General features: G+C 29.9%; 2 protein-coding genes across 2 annotated transcripts; one reads left to right on the forward strand and one right to left on the reverse strand.

Moving 5' to 3' along the window:
- The first annotated feature begins 12,134 nt into the window (after positions 1–12,134).
- LOC107002299 (cytokinin riboside 5'-monophosphate phosphoribohydrolase LOG7-like) lies at positions 12,135–16,085 on the forward strand. The gene is made up of 7 exons (XM_027912367.1): positions 12,135–12,293; positions 13,369–13,466; positions 14,183–14,213; positions 14,311–14,410; positions 14,513–14,583; positions 15,257–15,400; positions 15,697–16,085. The coding sequence occupies exons 1-7, from the start codon at positions 12,183–12,185 to the stop codon at positions 15,793–15,795; spliced, it is 654 nt and encodes a 217-aa protein (XP_027768168.1). The 5' UTR covers positions 12,135–12,182; the 3' UTR covers positions 15,796–16,085.
- A 43-nt stretch (positions 16,086–16,128) lies between these two features.
- Positions 16,129–20,410, reverse strand: LOC107002298 (2-Cys peroxiredoxin BAS1, chloroplastic). Its single transcript, XM_015200259.2, has 7 exons — positions 20,045–20,410; positions 19,099–19,173; positions 18,191–18,272; positions 17,996–18,075; positions 16,748–16,873; positions 16,495–16,608; positions 16,129–16,413 (listed from the first exon to the last, which is right to left on the reverse strand). Exons 1-7 carry the CDS (start codon positions 20,252–20,254, stop codon positions 16,297–16,299), a joined length of 804 nt encoding a protein of 267 aa, XP_015055745.1. The 5' UTR covers positions 20,255–20,410; the 3' UTR covers positions 16,129–16,296.
- Between the last annotated feature and the right edge of the window lie 753 nt (positions 20,411–21,163).

Raw genomic sequence — 21,163 nt, forward strand, 5'->3', positions numbered from 1 at the left:
TTTAGAATAGCAGTTTTCACCCCACACCCCACCCCATGAAACAAATGCACACGACACACCATTACCACCTATTCCTACTATATATATTTACTAATAATAACATATTGTTTCGTTAAGTATTAATCATTTCATGCCAGATTTCTAGTCAAATACACGTGTTTTTGCTACTAGATTCATTCTAAAATATATAAATACATAGGGAGAGAGGCGAACAAGATAAGAGGCAGGTGATGAGTGATATAAGAGAGATGATCGAGAGAGTCAGTGTATCACATATTACATGCAAACCACTTGAATACAATGTATCTAAAACTAATTATACCTTATGTTGACCTTATATATCCGAGCTAAATATATCTAGACGTATCAAATACATGTATTTGGGGACTGAAATCTGACATGAATGGTGATTTTGAAAACACGCGAAAAAACGTGTAATTAAGCCCTAAACTAATGCAATTTGTGTTGTTTGCCCATTTCCTTAAAAGTTTGTATTTGGTAAATCTCACCAAAAGGCCCAATTTGCAAGCCCATAACAGATCCAACAAGAACGTTTATNTGATGAATTAAGTATTTGTAATTTGTGATGGAGATCAAATTGATTGGTTGTGGGTGGCAAAAAATAGAGAGATTGAGTTAGATGAAGGAAATTTTATTCATATAGACACTGTGAAAAGAGTATCTTGTGTTATTTGAGCTTTCTTCTGTATATTCTTATGTGACAACCTTCTTCGTTCTGGACATGGTTTTAGTATGATTCACGTATGTATTTCATATCAATGAGTGAATTCCTAGTGGTGGATCGGGTGTACCGATCCTGTGAGTGCCTCATTGTAAGATGACATACTTGGTTAGACTTGTTCATTCTGAAAGATCTGGTGTTGTTTGGGATAGCTGAAGTATAGTAGTGATTCTACACACACAATCTTGCTTATGAGAACTTATATAAGAGCTTTCGTGAATAGTTATAGTTATCTGATAGTGTTGTTAGAGGTTCTATACACATGAGTTTATCATTTGCTAGGTGTTTACTGGATAATTTTCTTTTTTTGGGTTAGATATGTTTGACTCTCCCTTAATGGGTTTCACTTTAGATTGAGTTCATGGGATGGTATGTTGCTTGATAATCACATTTAATTTGTAGATATTTCAAAGTTTGATTTGAAAGTTCAGTTCTTAGTAGAGTTCTTGATGGAATGGTCTTAAGGAAGAACTCACTTAGAGAGATGAACACCGACGGGTAGGTCATAACTTAGACTTTTGGTAACATCGGTTATTATTTCTTCTTCCTTATGTTCGAGGACGAACATGATTTTTAGTGGTGGATAATGTAATGACCCGGAAGGTCATTTTTAAAAAAATTGATTATTCTTTTAACTTGAGTTAATTAATTGACGAGTATTTATAAAATAATTAATTTAATTAATAATAATGGGCAAAATCTGAAATTTATTTAAAACTCTATACTATTTGATTTTTATATATTAAATAAAAAATTAATATAATATATCACTTTTAGAACCTAATTAATTCAGAAAATAAAATAAAGAAGAGGAAGAACCTAACCTCTCATGCGTGAGGCAGCGGCGGCAAACTCACTACAAAGAGCATTGTTGAATTCATTAGAACTTCAGGTACGATACTTTCTTAGTATTGGTTGTTAAAGTTTTCTATGTCAATTAATGAGCACTAGAGAATTTTATATTATTATAATATAATGAGGAATTGAAGTGCAACAATATACTTAATATGAAATGGTTAGTGGGGACAAGAATTGGGGGGTAGGAAATTAATGATAATAATAATCTATGATATAGTATTGAATGAGAAAATGATTGAACAATATGGATTATAGGATGATATTGGGTTCCCTAAGCATATTTATTTACGGATTAACATTGCAAATTCCTTAATACAGTTTTAATGTTGAAATATAATTGAAAAAAAAAATTAATAATATTTTGTTGAGTTTTCATCATAGAAATTAAGAAAATTAAATGGATTAGATGTTCATTAGTGGAAGTTATAATTAGGAATGATTTTCAACTCTCTTTTCATTCAATTAGTTGCAAACGAAAAAAAAAAATTGAAAGCGAAGTAAAGTGAGAAATAGCAATTAATGTGTGATCACAGTGATGAAATTACCGTATGGCATGGTTGAGGATTTGAGGTTTAGCCATTAAGTTTAAACATTCATATTAAAGCTTGTGTTTGGCATGGATGTATGATTTAAATTTTGGTATATTTGAGGATATGTAATTTAATATTTGTATGTTATAAAATATGAAAACTATACAGATTGTATTATTTGGAGAACTTGGGAACTTAACTCTAGGCTTGAAATTTGAGAATAGGAAACTTGGCATATTAATTAACATCAAGAATTACAAACTTGACTATAAATTGGGGTGTATATTTAGGTCAAGGTTAAACACATAAAAGTGTGAGTGTTGTTAGTTCTGAAACCTTATTGTGAATATATACTTGAATAGATTCCATTGGTTCAGAAGCTCAACGGAAAGGGAAGGCTCAAGTCCAAGAGTAACTATTCGATTGACTAAGGCAAGTGGATTTCTAAACTCTTGTTAAGCGTATGAAATTCGTGTATTTCCTTGTGTGGTGTTGAGAACGATTTGGGGACTTGTTGCTTATTTGTCAGTGTGGTATTCCTTGCTGTAAATTGTGCTGTGTTATGAAAATGGTCATATCCTCTTTGTTTGTGTGAACATGTCATTTGCATCATTTTAAGACATGGTTGTGACAAGTGTTATGTGCATTGAGAAAGAATGAGAATTTAAAGAGGATGTACCATTTCGAGGGACGTATTGCGCGCCGCGATGGATACTATATTTCGAGGGACGTATCGCGCGCCGCGATGGTAACTATTATCGAGGGTCGTGTCGTGCGCCGCGACAGATGCATGGACAGATATGTCCCCCATGGGTCCCGGACTGAGAGACAGCGGGTGTGTATCACTAGGTCAGACATACATCATTATACTTGACATTGCATTCCATTGCATTGCACATACTTATCATTAGTGAACTTGATATTGTGTTTTACTGATCTTATGATTGCCTTTCTGTGGAACTTGTGATTGTTGAATACTAAGCTTGTTATTGAGGATATGTAAAGCGTTGTTGTTGAAGATATGTAATTTGTTGAAGTATTATTATAGAGGATGTGTAATTTGTTGAACTATTGTTGAGGATATGTAATTTGTTGAAGTATTGTTGTTGGGGATATGTACTTTGTTAAAGTGTTGTTGTGGAGTAGATGTAATTTGTCTAATTGTTTTTTTTTTGAGTTACGTGCTATGTAAACTGTGAGCTGTTAGGTTGGGCTGATGTTTATGCAGGTTGTAGTTGTGGAGGTTCGGTTGGGGGTGGTAGGAGTACCCGTATTTCATCCCCTTAGCTTGTGTTTAGAGGTTTACTTGCTGAGTATCGTGTGGTTTGGTACTCACCCCTTGCTTCTACAAATTTTTGTAGGTTATGAGCCTGGATTTTTGTTGTACTTGTCATTCTCTTCTTTTCCGAGGCTTCTTGGAGATTTGTCAGGTAGCTGTTTCCATCGCAGCAGACTTTCTTCTCCTTAATTATGATCTTGTTCTATTATAGAAACAAGTTCATTTGAAACTTGAGTTCTTCTTTTGAATCAATTGTAATACTTTAGAGGCTTGTACACGTGACTACCAGGTTTTGGGGGTTTTATTAAGTTACTTATATTTTATTTCCACACTTTATTGTAATGATTGAGTTTTAGGCTGACTTGTCTTGGTGGGATAAGACGAGTGCCATCACGTCCATTTTTGGGTCGTGACAACACCTCTCCTATATATATATATATATATATATATATTAATGTTTAATTGCAATTATACTTTTTTATTTTATTTTTAGCAAGAAAAAATAAATTAATAAATTCTTTACTATATATATAATATAGAGAGAGAGACAGAGAGAGAGAGAGATATTATCTTTTATTTGCAATTATACTTTTTTATTTTTAGCAATAAAAAATAAAGTAATAAATTCTTTACTAAAAACTATTTTTTAAAAATTATTTTAAATTGCTATTTTGTTTTAAAATGGAATTTATATTTAAATTAACTAAAATTAAGAGTAATTGTGGTGCTGACACGTGTAGTTTCTTTCCTCTTTGTATATATAGTTAGAGTTAGATATAGATAAAATATGAAATATTATTCAAATGATAAATACAAAGAAATTTTTAAACGTGAATATATAAATAATGGTCATCAATTTTAAATTAATTATTATTATTATTATTATTAATAATAATAATAATAATTATTATTATTATCTACATTTGCTTGGCTAAAAAATTGTAACTTTTCTTTTATAAAAAACAACTTTTACTTTCATTAAGATATTGAGTTAATTCTATTTAATTAGTTGATTGTTTAAAAGTTAAAATTAGAGATTAATTGTAATGTTGATACGTAGGCGCTATATATATATATATGGGCAACTTTCACATATAGCAAACAAAAAATTCATATTTGTATGCTATAGCAAAGTTTGCATAATTGCGCTCTATAGCAAACATAAAACTGTATAATTCGCCATATATATACAATTGTATAATTCGTTGCCCTAAATTGTATAATTCGCTGGCCTATTTCGCTGGAATTGTATAATTCGCTATCATATTTCACTGCAATTGTANGGCTGACTTGTCTTGGTGGGATAAGACGAGTGCCATCACGTCCATTTTTGGGTCGTGACATTATAGGATTTTGTTAATGGGCCACCACTTCTTCCTTCCGGTCGGTTAGCCGAACATAATTATATTCGCTAGCTAAATATATATTAATCGCATACTTATCATGTATAAATTTTTTTATATATATTATACGTATGCTATATTGAAAATCCATGTATTTAATTCATAGCGTTGACCTAATTTTAGCCTAATAAGCCATGTCTATTTTTAATATACAAAGCATGTTATTTGCACTTTTTAGTTTCCAAAAATTGGCTTCTAAAATGACTTAAACTTCGTTGTTAGTTTGTCGTTAAATTACTCGCATATAAAAAAAAATTATAATTCCTTGCTAATTATTTAATATGATTAATGATTAATTTTAGTTTACTGTTAAACTTTTCATCTATAATTTAGATTTATTTTGCAGGAAATAACTTAATGTATATCAAATAATATTGAGGATTTTCATTTTGATAAAATGAGTGTAACAAAAAATAATGATAATTCAGTTAGAAATTGGAAGATATTTTATTTTCTTATATATCATCTTTATTATTTACTTTTATTTCTTAAAAATAAATAAAATAGAGCAAAAAGAAGATATTTGGACCCCATCTTGAAACACAGTCCTATATATTCACTATTTTCTAATGAATAAAGAAAAATAAGTTTGATTTGAGATAATTTTTTCTGACTGACAAGATTATCCCCTTTGAACCTTGAGACAATAAAAATTTTGGTCCGATATTCATTTTAGAGTTTCGATTCATTCAAATTACATTACATAATGCTTATTAAAAGATAAATAATTTTATTATTAATTTTTTTACTCGCAATTAATGATCCAAAATGGTACATAGTATTCTTACGTATCGTAGAATGTAAAAATATTTTCTCTTATATTTAAAATAATCATCTAAAATCTAATTAATTTAGATTTACGTCTGTATGCGTTAAAAAGAAGAAAAACACATACATGGTCTAACAGGACATGTGCTTAATTTTAGAAAGAAAACATATTTTTTTTAAAAAAAATAATAATCAGACAGTTGTGAAAATTAATTAGTACTTGTAATGCTTCTCTAATAGGGTAATTAACTAGTAATGCTATCCAAGTAGTGTAACAACTAACAACTAAGCAGATTTAGTAAATAAATTGAAGAATCTCCATAATTATTTGAGTACTCTTCTAATATCTTGTGAACTGGATTGGGTGGCTAATTAGTTATTTTCTTAGATATTAAGTATCTTATAAGATCTGATTTAACAACATAAACAATTTATGGCTTCACTAAAATATAGTTCACAAGAATTTTTATTTAGATATATCCAATTTAAAATGGATTTTGTTTTTATATTATAAGCACTTAGGAATCTTGTTGAGTAATAAGAACATATCCAATATGATTTAACAAACAGAGATCGATGTATTCAATCAGGAAGCTATGTTTTCATTTGAAGCTATATATGCATAATAGATTTTGAATTCAATAATAAATATGATGAAGATGGTAAAATTACAAATTTTGGCTCATAATTACAGTCGTCAAAACAGGTTTAGCTCGATCCAACTCATTATTGGGGGTAGGGTTGAGATATGTTTTTTCAAGCCCATTTAAAACTAAGACTTAATTATAGTCAATATAAGCTTTTGGCCCTCGAGACTTAGTCGGGGTCTGGCCGGGATTGGCCCACGGGCCAAAACTTTTTATTTAAGGGTAACGTACAATAATCTCACTAGCATATAATCTAATTACTTAAATATACACTATGTTGTAATATTATGTAATTTATCAGATTTTTGTATGTCTAAATGCATGTATCTCGGAATATATGGACTCAAAATTAGGTTCATTTGTTCTAGATGCACTTTATCCAAGTAGATTCGCGTGTATCGAGGATACATGACAAATCTTGTGCCCTTGCTTCCCTCACATTTTGCTTGTCACTCTCTTATCTCGCTCGCGTATCTGATAAGCGAGATACATACTAATTACATTAGATTTTTTTGCTAGTGTTATTGAAACAACACCATTATTTGTCATATTTGATTTGAAAATCTTCTAATTTTCTTGATGTTATAAAATTATAAGTACGAAAAAAATTTTAAGAAAATAAATTAAAAATTAAAGGGCTAGCCCGCTCAGCCCTTGGCCCTTATAGGATTGGGTTAGGTTGAACATTTTCAAGCTAGCTCTTCAAATTCCTTAGCCTGCAAGGCTTGGGCGTAGTGGGGCAGGACCGACCCTTTTTTGCAGATGTACTCATAATCTTCAAATTTAATATCCATCTTTTGCCTATAAGTAGGGTATGAGGACAGGGGCGGACCCATGTGGGTTCCATGAGGTTTACTCGAATCTCCTCGATAAAAAATTACACGGTATAGATATAATTTTTTTTTGTATTTTTATAGATATATATGTTTTGACTCCCCTCAATAACAAGGAGAAACTGATTTCGGTTTAGTGGCAAATCCCTCTAAAATCAAGTTTTACGTCGCTGGTTGTGAATATCTATAACAACATTATGTTAACTTTTTTTATTTCAATTTTTTTAATTTTCAATTCAGTTTTTCAAGTTTTTTTTTATTTTAAAAAGTTTGCTAAAAGTGTGGTTCTAAACCCAAAAGAATTAAATGATTTCATTTCTAACAACTTATTAACATGTTTATATACTTTATTTTTGAAATCCCCTGAACGAAAATCTTGGATCCGCTTCTGTATGAGGAGGATGTTGTGTATGCAGGATTATTCTGACCTTGTCACTATAAATAGGTTATTTTCAATAGACCGTGACTGATTCAAATAAAATATGACAAAATCAGTATAAACAGAAAATAATTAATTAACCACAAACATATCCTGTTACTTGCTTAAAACTTTTTGTTTTATTTTAAGACCAAAAAGATTGTATTATATTTGTTCATGAACACCAATACACGAGGGTCACAGAATTAGCAGAAAAGATCAATTGAAAGTGATACTTAAGATTTTTTCTAATCTAATTTAATTTGTTTATATAGTCATACTTAGATTATTTTATATCTTCTAAAGAATTAATTCTTATAAAATGACACACAAAATCAAGTCCAAATGTTTTCTCAATTTTTAGTTAAATGTCAAAACAGAATGGAATCAATATTTTTCCTTCGTGACAAATTATGTTACATTTTTAATTTGACATTAATATAAATGTATTATCCATCAAAAATGGAATTAAATATTAATTGTTAAGATATGAATTTGACTGAACTTAAGAACTTTGATCCAACTTAATATTCATTTTGCAAATTCAATCAATATGTAAATAAATATTGGTACTATTAATTAAGAAGTAAATTGAAAGGATTATATTGATGTGGGCATAATCTCTAGTAAGGGATATTGTATTAATATTATCTTCTTTCAAATTATTTGTTGATTTTGAAGTGTAAGATAAAAAAATTCCGTTAATTCTTAATGATAATTTTTTTTTGAAGACTACAACCATTTCAATTGAGTAAAAATATTTTTTATTGAATATACATTATATCAAGAGATATAAACAAAGGATTCAAATATTCAAAAATTCTCTTTCTAGATATACACTCTCCGTTCAATAATATTTTTCTGTTGCTAATTTAATAAATGGATTAAAAAACACTAAATAATAGGGGTAATTTTATCGAATCTCCCCTATAAATATAAATTATACAAATATTAAAAAATGAATAGTATTCGATATCAAGGGTTAAATAGGCATAAAATTATAATTTAAAAATAGACAAATATTATTGGACATTTCCAAAATAATACTCCATTCGTTTTATATTAGATGTGCACTTTTTATTGCACATGATTACTAGATTGATCTACTTTATTATTTTGACCTTTGTTCATATTAATTAGACTCTCAGCAAAAAAAATTGTGTAATCTTCAAAATACGTTTAAACTTTCAAAGCCAAATTAATTGAAGCGATAAAATAATAAAAAGAATTAATTAATTTTATCATGATTTCATAAGTAATCAAGTAATATGAAACAAATATTCTTAGTAAAATGTCATCTAATATAGGATAGAGGTACTACAATGAACAAGTAACACAACATCAAAAGTGATATTTGACAACAATCAACACTTTTTATTTATATCTTTAAAATTTTTAGCAATATTAAATCTAATAACGCTTAACTTATGCTGATAAAATCTTCATCATTCTTTATTAATATATATAAAAATAAATAAATAAAAATATAAATTTACCAAATATCCTTATTTATTCCGTTCCGCGAGAGACGAAAGGAGTGGAGGGGAGTGATTATTGGGGAAGTTAAATTGTAATAATTGTGAACTTTCACGTCTCCCTTATTTTGTGGGTTATTATGTGAATGAGAAGGAAGATAGATAGATGGTGCAGTAATTTCTTGCGATTTTCAATGCAAATAAAAAGAAGGTGTGTCAATCACAAAACACAATCATTGCCTATATTGTCACTTCTACTAAATATATATATATACATTAACTAATCGCTTGATCTCTATTTATTTGTTCATTTTGATAAATTAAAAAAGGATAATAATTTTTTTTTCTAATATGTCCTTATTTAATTTTAGAAAATTTCAAGTAGTACTAAATTATAAAGATAAAATTATAACTAAGCTATGATAATAATTGGTTCCTTTAAAATGGACAACTAAATAGTGACAGAGGGAGTATCAAGTTGCATTTAAAGGGTATTTTTGGTATTAAAATATTTCTAAAAAAATTTGTTTTAATGATTTAGTTGTGATGATCAAGAGATTAGGATAAAAAGTAAGACGGAGACGATAAACTTATTTTACCAGAGATTTTATTTTTAACTTTTTCTTTTATCTATAAATATGCGATAATTGATGAATGTTGAATATCAGATAAACTCTTAGGACTCATTTGATTTATGAAACAAAGTTACTCCAAGATTATTAATCCTTGGAGACTAGGGCTAGTATCTCTAAAATAATATCAAGTTGAGTGAAATAAGATATAATATATAGGACTCATAATTATATTATATTACTAATTTTTTAAAAATAAATAAATTTTTAACTTATTTTTAATATTTGACAAGTAAACGGTATTTAAAGTGACGAAGATGAGATGATTAAGAGATTGTTCTAAGTAATAGGACGGAGACAATAAAACTTATTATTAAAGAGTTTATTTTCTAGAAAAAATATTTTTAAAAAATTTAATGATCTAACTAAATATGAGATAATTAAAAACAAATCAATGCCAGAACACCAAGATTATATATAGTTCTAGTATCAAAATTCAAGGAATCTAAGACTAATATCATATATAAAATAATATTAAATTAAATGAAATAAGATATAATATATAGAATCCAAAATTATTTTTATTTTCAAAATTTTTTTATCATAAATTTATTAAATATAATTTTTAACTTATTTCACGTATTAAACAACGATTTTTTTTCTAATATGATACGATGCACCTTACCATCCCCCTGTCAGATCCCCGGTATGGCTCTATATTTGAGAGTCGTGAGAAAAATGACTCTTTTTCATAAATATCTATTTTAAATATCGATTAATTTAATTTGTTTAAAATTTTTGATATATTATGATAAAAGTATTTTTTTTTATAAAAGCAACTTCTTATTTAAAAATTTATATACATGACCTGTTATTACACCAAACTACTCTACAATTTACCAAAATAAAAGAGGAATCAATTAAAATAATTAAATAATTAGTTTTATAATCCAACAAGATTAAGCAAATGACGCGGTCGTATATGGTTCACATGTGAGCTGCATGCTAATTAGAAAATAAAAAAAGATTAAATAATTAAAATTGTGCTAATTAAGTGCTAATTATTTTTAATGCTAGTTGTATGTAGTAAACTCTTCACTAATATATATTTTGTTTATATAAATTAGCATGTTAAAATGGGCAATTTTAAGAAAGAACCAACTACGTAAGTCGTAACGTCATAAGACAAATTATGTGTTTGTATTTGTATAAAAAAAAGAAAATATTTTGATAAAATATTTAGTTTCAATAAAAGTAGATTCATTTACATTTAATAATATTTCTTAGCATTAATAAATCAATTGAATATATGTAAAAAAATTCTAGTTATTAATGTATATTATTAATTTTTGAATCAGCTATTGATTCTCATATTATAAATAATATTTGGATCTTTTTGATGGACACATATATATTTTGATATCTAGAAGGTCAAATCTTTAGTCTTAAATTTAATTAAAAGAAGATCAACTAAAAAAGGGGAAAAAAGATTATGATTTATAAAATATTTTTCTATTAAAGTTTATAAAAATGGATATTATCCTGTATAATTTAAAATGGTCAATTGCTTGGTTGAGAAGGTAAAGATAAAAGACAAAAAGAATATACTAATTGATTCCATCAATATAGACATATTTATAAACAAAACTTTTTTAAGTAAGCTTTTCTTATGTTTAGGTGTGTAATTTTTGTTTTAATTTATTTGTTCAATTTTAATTTATTATTAAATGTTAAAGTATAATGTTTTAAAATTTTTATAATTCTAAATTAAAGAAATATAAAAAGTATGCAATAATTTTTTAATTTTGTGATTTAAAGTATTTACGATAAAAAAGTAATTAAAAAGTAAAAATATAATTCCTTTTTAATAGATTAAAAAAATGAAATAAATAAATATAAAATAGACTCACGTATGACCTTTGTTCAAATTATCAATATATACAAATAAAAAAAGCAAAGATACGTGAATTAATTAGGAATAATCTTTCTAGTTTCTACCATAAAAGTGAGAATAATGGTTAAGATATTGTAACTTTTTCGAACTCCATTTATAGAATTATATTTAATTTGTTGTTATAATGTGTAATATAAAATTATTAAAATAATTTAGTAATTATTTTTTAAAAAATTAGAAACAAAAAGGTAAAATTACAAAATTAATCAAAAACCATAAAAAGTGTGAACAACACTAAAATGTCATCATATATTCTTCAGATCTATTAAAAAAAATATGATTGTTGTATGTGGTATAAAATCATTAAATAAAAACGAACAATTATTTTCTCGTAAAGTATAAATAAAAGAAATATAAATAAAAATTAATTAGAAATAATCTTTTTATCTAAAATAACAATAAGATTGAACTTACGTATATCTTTTTCAGACTCTATTTTATAAAATTACATTTAATTTTATCATTATTGTGACAATAAGACTGAGGTCAGATGTCGTATCTTTTATTTTGTAGAATTTTTTAATTTTGTCATTATAGTATGTAATTAAAAATCATTAAATAATTTTATTTTTTAAATTACCCCTTAATAGCTAACCAAAGGGTCTATAAATAAAGTAGTCCTATTTACATGTAAAGACCAAAAAGTGAAGTTGCAACTTCTTTCTCTTTTCTTCTCATTCTCTTAAAACAAAAACAAAAAAAAATGGAGAAAGTTGAAAGTTCAAAATTTAATAGAATTTGTGTGTTTTGTGGTAGCAGTTCTGGGAAAAAAACTAGTTATCAAGAAGCTGCTATTGATTTAGGCAAAGAACTGGTAACTATTTTAAACCTCTTTGTTTTTGTTTTTTTCATTTTTTAGTTTCAAGAATCAGAAAGTTTTGTGCTTTTTATGAATAAAGATTTGATTTTTAAGCTTGTTTACCTGAGAATGCAAAAAGTTTTGTACTTTTCATTGAAAAACATGATTTTTTAAAGCCCCATTTATGTATCTTTTCAGTTTTTATGTTTTTTATCACTCGCTAAATAGTCGTATTAAAGTTTGATTATTTTGAATTTACTTCGTATATAATCCATTTAGGGTAAAAGTGTTTGCAATGGAATTTTTTTTTTTTTCATATTTAGGGCTCGAAATTCGATATAGGTTTGCACCATATCATTTGGTGGTGTATGTTTCCAACTTTTTAACATAAGAGAGATCTTTATAATGTTTCATAAGAAAACTAAAATTAAAATCAAGAACCCATTTTTATAGTTTCTTTTATTTAGTCTGTATGCTGTTTTTCATTTTGGTACTGTTTGTTCTTTCTTGTTTTGTTGATTCTCACATTTACTTTGCTCAAAGAACCAAACTTTTTCTAGTTTGGTATATGATTGTGATTGTAAAATAAGAAGAAAAATCCTTATGTTTGGCATGAGAAAGAGAATCAAAGAATGGTATTTTTGTGTGTTTATAATAAAAAAAAATTATTTTGTTTTGCTAGCTGTAGCCTGCCTGTAATTAGTTGAGCAGTGTTCTTGCATGATCTAATTAAATTTTGTTAAGAATTTCAGTTTTTGAAAAAAAAAATTCATGTTTTTTCATAGGAAACAGAACGTGCCACCTTGTTATCATGACATTTTGCAAATGTGTTCAAAAATTTTGCTTAGTTCTTATGAATATATCCACATGCATAAGAAAATATTAAAAATACCATTCTCTGGCACGTCTTTATAAAATGGATTTTATATTGAGTATAATAATGTTTATTTCTTCTTGTTAATGATTGCATGTTTTGCTAGTATGTTAAGTTTTGGAGAAATTGAGGAGCAGTAGTTTACTTTTATTTATTTTTTTGGATTTATGATAATAGTTTTGTTAGTGATTTTGATGTGTGTGTGTTTTGATGAAGGTGGAGAGGAGGATTGATTTAGTGTATGGAGGCGGAAGTGTGGGGTTGATGGGACTTGTTTCTCAGGCTGTTCATGATGGCGGTCGCCATGTTCTAGGGTAAGCGTTTTACTTTCTCCGTTTCAATTTGTTTGTTTGGGTTTGACTTGTCATGAAATTTAAAAAAGAAAAGAAAAAATTGAATCTTGACGTCTTAAGCCAAACGGAAACTAGATAAGTAAGACAAACAAATTGAAGCGGAAGGACTAGCTTCTGCAATAGTTAGTTTGTCGCTTGGTTTGTTCAATCATAGTGTTTGGACTATTTTCGCTCCTGTGTTGGATCCTCCAGGATTGTACTGTTTTTGGAGGATTCGACATGTTAACTGTCAATACATTTTTGATAAGTCCGAGTAGTGTTTTAAAGTTGAGATCTTTTTACATTGAAAGTATCTCAGTTCTCAATGAAATGGCTTTCATGAGGACTACCTAAAAGGCAGACATCATGGGATCAAATGTTACTTTATTTACTTTTGTTGTCTGAACAAGCAAATAGTTCCTATACATGTAAAAAGAAATTTAGTATTGAGCACATATGTTGCTCGGACTCTTCAGGAACGCGGACCAGTGCATGTGTGATTCTCCAAAAGTAATGCATTTTTGGAGGATCCAACACTGGTGCAGCCACATTTTTGGAGTGTCCGATCAACACATCTCAGCATAGAGTGCACAGTACAGTACAGAGACATACTTTTTGGGCGATTAAACGGTTATAAATGCGCTACTATACATGTTATCTGTTTTGCTGATTTATTAATTCTGGGTTTTCTATAGCAGAGTGATTCCGAAGACACTCATGCCTAGAGAGGTACTGTTCACTACAAACTTCGAAAATCGTTTTCTACTGAGTTAATTTCTTGTATAAGCATGCTAAATCTATATGTGGCCCTAAATGTTGTTAACAGTTAACTGGAGAAACTATTGGAGAATTGAGAGCAGTGTCTGGTATGCATCAAAGGAAAGCTGAAATGGCCCGTCAAGCTGACGCCTTCATCGCCCTCCCCGGTAAATTTATGCCTTTACCCTTATTTGTTGTTGGTGCAGTGATTGTGTCGTATACTTTTGTGACATCAGTATAATGAATCGTCGTTGTGCTTCATTTTGTAGGTGGCTATGGTACTCTTGAAGAACTTCTCGAAGTCATCACATGGGCTCAGCTTGGGATCCATCAGAAACCAGTAAGCATTCTACATTTTTGTTCAGATTACTTTACGTTACATTTAGTAGTGGTGGTAGGTCTAAAATGAAACATTCCAATGGAAGCACCTATGATAAGCATATACTCTCAAGTAAAAAGTACGATAAATTAGTTTTTTAAGTTTTGACATAGAATATCTTCCCTTGGAATGCAAAGAAATCAATGAAACTTTCTGGTGAAGATAGTCGTTGCTTGAATTTTTAACCTTTTTACTGTATGTCATCATTCTCTGATGACCTATAAGGCTTAGTTTTGCTGTGCAAAACGCTCGTCTAGCCAAAAAATGTAGCTTGAACTCTTCACAGATGTTGTCACACCTGTATTGGTACAAAGCTTTTTAGCTACAAGTGCTTACCATTTTGCCCTTTCTTTTCGACTTGTGTTACCTTTTTCACGACATAACCTTATTTTAATCCTGCTGAGATTCTGCATTTCAAGTCAACAATGGTATCGAAGCACGTGGTTTTTTATTAGTCTTAAGTTCACATGGAAAGATTATACAAGAGATTTGCACGTCCTAATCATTTGTCATTCTTCATAATCCTGTTTGAATGGCAAGAAAATGCTTCTTAAGCAGTAGAATAATGATTCTTTTCGTATGTAATTAAACACCGTTTCATCGATGATATTTTCATATAATCTTAACGATGCAGGTGGGGTTGTTGAATGTTGAAGGTTACTATAATTCGTTATTGTCTTTTATCGATAAGGCTGTTGATGAAGGCTTTATCTCTCCTATTGCACGTCGAATAATCGTGTCTGCTCCAACAGCCAAAGAGTTGATCAGAGAACTTGAGGTATGTATATATATATATATCTATTCACATTGTTTATACTATATAGTTTTATTTAGTTAAATTAATATTGTAAGTTGTGTAGCATTCTTAATTCATTATAAAACTAGTTTAGCTTCTTTGTAAAGTCCAACTTGAACTACTAACTTGCTATTATACTATTTTGGCATAATGATTACTGAAACTGCGCTCGTTATTAAATATCATATCTTTGAATAAACGATAACAACAACATACCTAGTATATTCTACGGGTTGATATACTTTTGTTGATTATTTTTTTTTCTCGTTTTGTTACAGGAACATGTACCAGAGAAGGATGAAATAATATCGAAGTTGATATGGGAGGATGAAATTCAAAGATACAATTATGCACCTGAATCTACTGTTCCTACATGAAAAAAAAATGTTACTTTTTTTATTATAGTATATGGTTTTGGGATTTAGAAAATTTCAGTATACAAGTATGGAAGGGAAAAAAAAAATATAGCATCAGTTTTTTGTGGAATTGTGGATGTCCAAATAGCTTAGGGCATTATGCTTTAAAAGGAATATAAAGTTTTTGTGGATCTGATGAAGGTTCATTTTGTTCAAGGCACTATGCTTTTTGTGCATGTTTACCAAGTAGTGTAATTCTATATAATATATGTGCTTTAGTTATTCCGATAATGGTTGATTGAATATCTGAACTTTTACCTTGGTATGTCTGCTCGTATAAAAACATTGTCTTCGTTTTAATTTAATGCATGATTGAATCATTAGGCAGAATACATATTTATTCTCAAAAAAAATGCGAAAAAGTCGATCAGTACCTTAAAAAAAAATGTTGCAGAAAACTGTTCTTTCCCTCCAGTTCCTGTAAACAACAAATTAGATAAAAAAGCAATGTAATTCATCTTCTTATATGGATGCAAAGTACTCTTTGCTGCCCTTGGGGTCAGGCTTCATGGATTTCTCCCCGGGCTTCCATCCGGCTGGGCACACTTCGTCTGGGTTCTCCTGAACGTATTGCAACGCCTGTTTTTTCCGCACCCAAAGCAATTATAAGCAAATCACTACGAGGCTGAAATGTGTACGGGCAAAATGGTCGATTTATACCTGAAGAGTTCTCAATGTTTCATCGACGCTTCTACCAATTCCAAGATTGTTAATGGTTGAATGTTGAATAACTCCTTCCTTGTCAATGATGAAAAGTCCTCTCAATGCAATCCCCTGAAAAAAGCATAGGTAGCTGATTCCATTTAGCACTAGAATGTGTAAGCCACGAGAAAACACCATCTGAAATGAGACGTTATTTCCTCCCTCTTTGGGGAGGTCGAACCAATTACGAGGAACTCTTAGAACGACATACCTGGTCAGGGATCAGTACATTGTATGCTTTTGAAATTGACTTGGTTACGTCAGAAATCAATGGATAATTCAGATCACCTAGACCACCGGACTTTCTCTCAGTTTGGACCCATGCAAGGTGGGAGAACTGCAAGCATGAAATCAATAATAAAAGATCAAACAGGTACTCAAGAGACTAGCGACAAAGATCATTGGATATTACGATTGAATAATTGCAAATAACTCCACAATTTTACATTTTACAAGTTGGGAGCTTAAAATTAAAGAACAAAAGGGACAAAAGGAAAAAGAAATGTATCATCTACTCCCAAAAGAACCTGCACACTATTTCTTGTCAAACACCTTTTTGGAGTATATATAAATTTCATTGTACAAGAGTTTCTCATAAGTCATAAGCTATTTCAGTGACTGCCGCTGAAGAAATGGAAAAGGCTAAGAAAATTCAACCTATCCGCAATAATATCCCTTCAGTCCAAAGATTAAGGTGTTGGAAAGGTGAACCCAACAAGCAGCGGTCAAGGGTTCAACACTGAGAAATGGGGTCTTGCGGTCTTGCTTGGCCAAGGGTTTTTCTAACTAAGCATACATAACTTTTCTCCAGGTAAACTAATCCAAACTTCAGGGAATTGAGCCAAACTTGTTTGAATCTGATGAGTTGAGCTGAACTACCAACTTGGCTCGGTGTGTCCAATTGTTTACTTTACAGTTTTCTTATTTTACGGGGAAAATTCCTCCTTTATATCCGGAAAAGAGATTCTTTCACCAAATATTACCACATCTTTCTTAAGGTAATGAATTTTGTTTTAACGTCTCCTAGATCCACTCCTAACCAACCTCAACCCATCCTCTCACTCCTGTGAAGCGAAAGAAAAAGTGATGAGGAACCCTTGCTCATGTCTATGCAGACAAATTAGATGTTAAAGTCTTCGGCTTAAAGCCATACAACAAAGATACACAGAGTTGCGAACAAGTGAAAGAGGCATACTAGTTAGCAGCACAAATGCAACATCACAAAGCCCTTGTGTCCACGCCCCAATTATCCCCCCGAAGGAATATGGGCATCTTAAAGATCTTACAAACCATTTAGGTTAAACTAACCCTTCATAGGCAAATTGAAGAAATAAAATTAAACTATCACATTATACTGAAGTAAGCATATGAAATGCACAAACTGAAAGAACTGAGCACACACATACAAGCTGATATATTAATAACTTCATAATAGAAAATTGAAGCAAAGAATACTTACCACACTGTCTACAGAAACACCCAATATTTCTGTGTTCACCTTTTCAAATTCTTCATAACGGTCACTGAAAGCAGTGATCTCTACAGTAACAGAAAAAGATATTACATTAAAACAACACATTCTGCAACCTAAATTGTCGGTGAAAACTAATAGGAACTGAAATTGGCAGCAGAGAAATTTCAGGGACAAACCAACCTGTAGGGCAAACAAATGTGAAGTCCAGCGGGTAGAAAAAGAGAATCACGTATTTCTTCCCGATGTACTCAGACAATTTAACCTGGATAAAAAAGGATTATTGTAATTGCAAACAGCAGATACAATTTATAAAATTCAATTAATTGTGCAAATGTCAAATAGTTCCTAAAAAGATCCAGAAGTGAAAGTAAGATCAGCAGGAAACGTTGCATATTGAGGTGGTAGACACACTGTCTTACTATGTCCTCATTTCCGTCACCAACTGCAACCAGATGAGTTAGCCAACAATGTACACTCCCTCAGGATTTCTAATTTACCAATGGTGGTTATTCTTAGCGACAAGGTAATGCAACTTAGCAGACACAGAGTATTTTAGAAATGAGATTTGACTGATTGACGAATGTTTATTTTTTTCTCTTATTAGAGGAACCTCCTGGATACTTAGGCTTGCAACACTAACCTCCTATTTGGTTTTAAATATTACGTTTACATCCTTTACTCTGCATTCTTCCAACAAAACTCTAGATAAATATAGCAACTAGTGAGCCGAAAAAACAGTAGGAAAAAAGACGAAACTACTCTAATTTAAATATATTCATATTTCATTCAGGACCTTTCACCTTTAAACCGTAAATCTGTTATTCTTATGATTTTAATGAAAACTAAAGCATAATTCAGAAAAAAAGGAAAAAAATACAAACCAAGTTGTTAATGGGTTAAACATACAGTGATAATATCATATATTTATGATTTTATTGTATAGACTATAGAGTCATAAGTTAAATCTGTATACAGATAAATAAATATATTATTCATGTTCGGACATCTAAAACTAAGCAAACTTTTTGAATGGAATTAAGCATTTTTTATCCAATAACAGGTAAGTAATAATAACACAAACATATTACCTTGATGAATTCTTGATCAAAAACAGCTTCAGCCTCAAAGTCTGGTGCTTGATTTCCAACAAGTGGGAGTTCACTCTATATATGAAAACATACATGAAACAACATTAGATAGCTGAATCCTGATCTAAAAAGAAGCACAACCACCACAGAGAATCTTGAGGTAAAAGAAAACGTAAGTTCTTGAAACTATTAAGAACTCGAGAAAAAAAATCCTTTTAATTTTACTTGGTCTTCTTTTGCAACTTCTGGTCTCTCTACAGAAACTAAGTTGACTGGTTTATACGTAGTCTAATATCTACTAGATAGTCAAGCTCAATACTTGTTATCCTATACATTGGGTGGTCATTAGTTCTAATTAAAAACCACTATTACAAAGCACACAACATACCATTATAGTTAATCCTAGATATGAACTCCAGTTTACCACTCTACCAATACCAACTTAGATACAACTGAACATATAAATTTTAATTCCCATTCTCTCAAGACAAGTCCATAAATACAATTTACACTGCCTTACAATTCAAAGTATAAAGTATGCTAAAAACAATGCTAAAGCCTGAAAGCCTCAGGCCAATGTACACGGTGTCTTTCCATTCAAACTAACAACATTGAGCTTCCAAATTCAAGTGCAAAACACAAATGCAGTAATAACAAAATGATGATAGTTTCACAAATGGATGTGATAAATTGAACAGACAAGTGTTTCTTTAAATTATATATAGGGGCCAGGGGAAGCGAAAATCAAACCCCCAACTAACCAACTGACCTACTAAGATTCCGAAAAAAGTGTTTAATTACGAACTCCTTCAAAAAATGTGTAAAGAAACAAACTTTCCCCAGAATTAAAGTAAACCCTTTATCCAAAAACATTCATAGTTTTAGAAAATCAACTCATAATGCAATAAAACCAAGCAAAAAAAAAAGGGGTCCTAGAAAAACTTACAGAGGCACAGACAGCAAAACGACGGCGTTCTGATTGAGCAACACGAGTAGAGATTGAACGAGCTACACGAGAAACAAAGGGTTTACAATTACGAAGTCCATTAAAAGCAGAAGGAACAGAAATTGATTGAGAAATGTGTGATTTAGGTGAAATAGAAGCTCTAGAAGTGTAAGAAAGCAGAGCAGTTGAAGAAGAAGCAGAGCAAGCCATTGGAAAGAGTGAAAATAGGCTCTATGAGTAGTGAATGGAGAGTAGAGAAAAGGGTATCTGATAAAGATAGGGTAGCTCCACAAGAATTTGGCCTTATCTACTGAATTTGGAGTGTTAAAGGTGGAGAAATGGTTAAGTGTAGGGTTTGGTGGATAAGTTGATTCATATGTTGTGGAAGGATTTTGGCCTTTGGTCTATGGTTAAGGGGCTTTTTTCGGTTTTCTATTCCGTGCTTGATATTTATATCGAAATTCACATTAAAATATTTACATTGAACATGAAAAGATTTTTAATTAAGACGAAACCTTAATCTAGAATCGAATCAATATTTATTAATCTATTATCACTATAACAAAATAACTTTTAGCGACATTAAATATTGACATTAATAAAGAGCGCTTAAGTTTTTACCAGTGTTAGTTAAGTGTCATTAGAACTAATGTCGCTAAAGACTTTAGGAACATACACAAAGAGTGACAATTACCGCTAAAAATACATATTTAGGACCAATTAAGAATTAAATATCGCTAATAATTATTTTTGTTGTATTGTATGTTCTTATCGGTGAATAAATATGTCATCTATTGGTTTCATAATCTTAAGTCGTGAATACATGGAATTAGGGGACAATCAAAGAGAAATGGTCGTAATAAGATTTATAAGTTACTTTCTTGTGTAAAGGTAAAAGAAGGAAGATTTCGTAAGATTTTATTTGATAAATGAGTCGATTATTCAGGATGTTTAATTTTGTTATTATGATAGATATATCTTCCATTCTCATTACATGGATGTAGATTTTTTTGTAAAATGTAATAAAATAACGATAGAACATTCTTAAATATTTATATTTGTTGGTCTAGTTAGATAACGTCTTGCTTAGTCACTAAGAGTAAATTCGAAAAATAGAGT

This window comes from Solanum pennellii, chromosome 10, assembly GCF_001406875.1.
Source record: "Solanum pennellii chromosome 10, SPENNV200".
Taxonomy (NCBI): Eukaryota; Viridiplantae; Streptophyta; class Magnoliopsida; order Solanales; family Solanaceae; genus Solanum; species Solanum pennellii.

Excerpts from the sequence above, each read along its gene's own strand:
- LOC107002299 (XM_027912367.1), top strand. The coding sequence starts at position 12,183 with ATGGAGAAAGTTGAAAGTTCAAAATTTAATAGAATTTGTGTGTTTTGT. Across the intron at positions 13,467-14,182 it reads GGCGGTCGCCATGTTCTAGG|AGTGATTCCGAAGACACTCA; the intron begins GTAAGCGTTTTA and ends TTTCTATAGCAG. Across the intron at positions 15,401-15,696 it reads AGTTGATCAGAGAACTTGAG|GAACATGTACCAGAGAAGGA; the intron begins GTATGTATATAT and ends GTTTTGTTACAG.
- LOC107002298 (XM_015200259.2), bottom strand. The coding sequence starts at position 20,254 with ATGGCTTGCTCTGCTTCTTCTTCAACTGCTCTGCTTTCTTACACTTCT. Across the intron at positions 18,076-18,190 it reads CACATTTGTTTGCCCTACAG|AGATCACTGCTTTCAGTGAC; the intron begins GTTGGTTTGTCC and ends CTGTTACTGTAG. Across the intron at positions 16,414-16,494 it reads AAACATTGAGAACTCTTCAG|GCGTTGCAATACGTTCAGGA; the intron begins GTATAAATCGAC and ends CGGAAAAAACAG.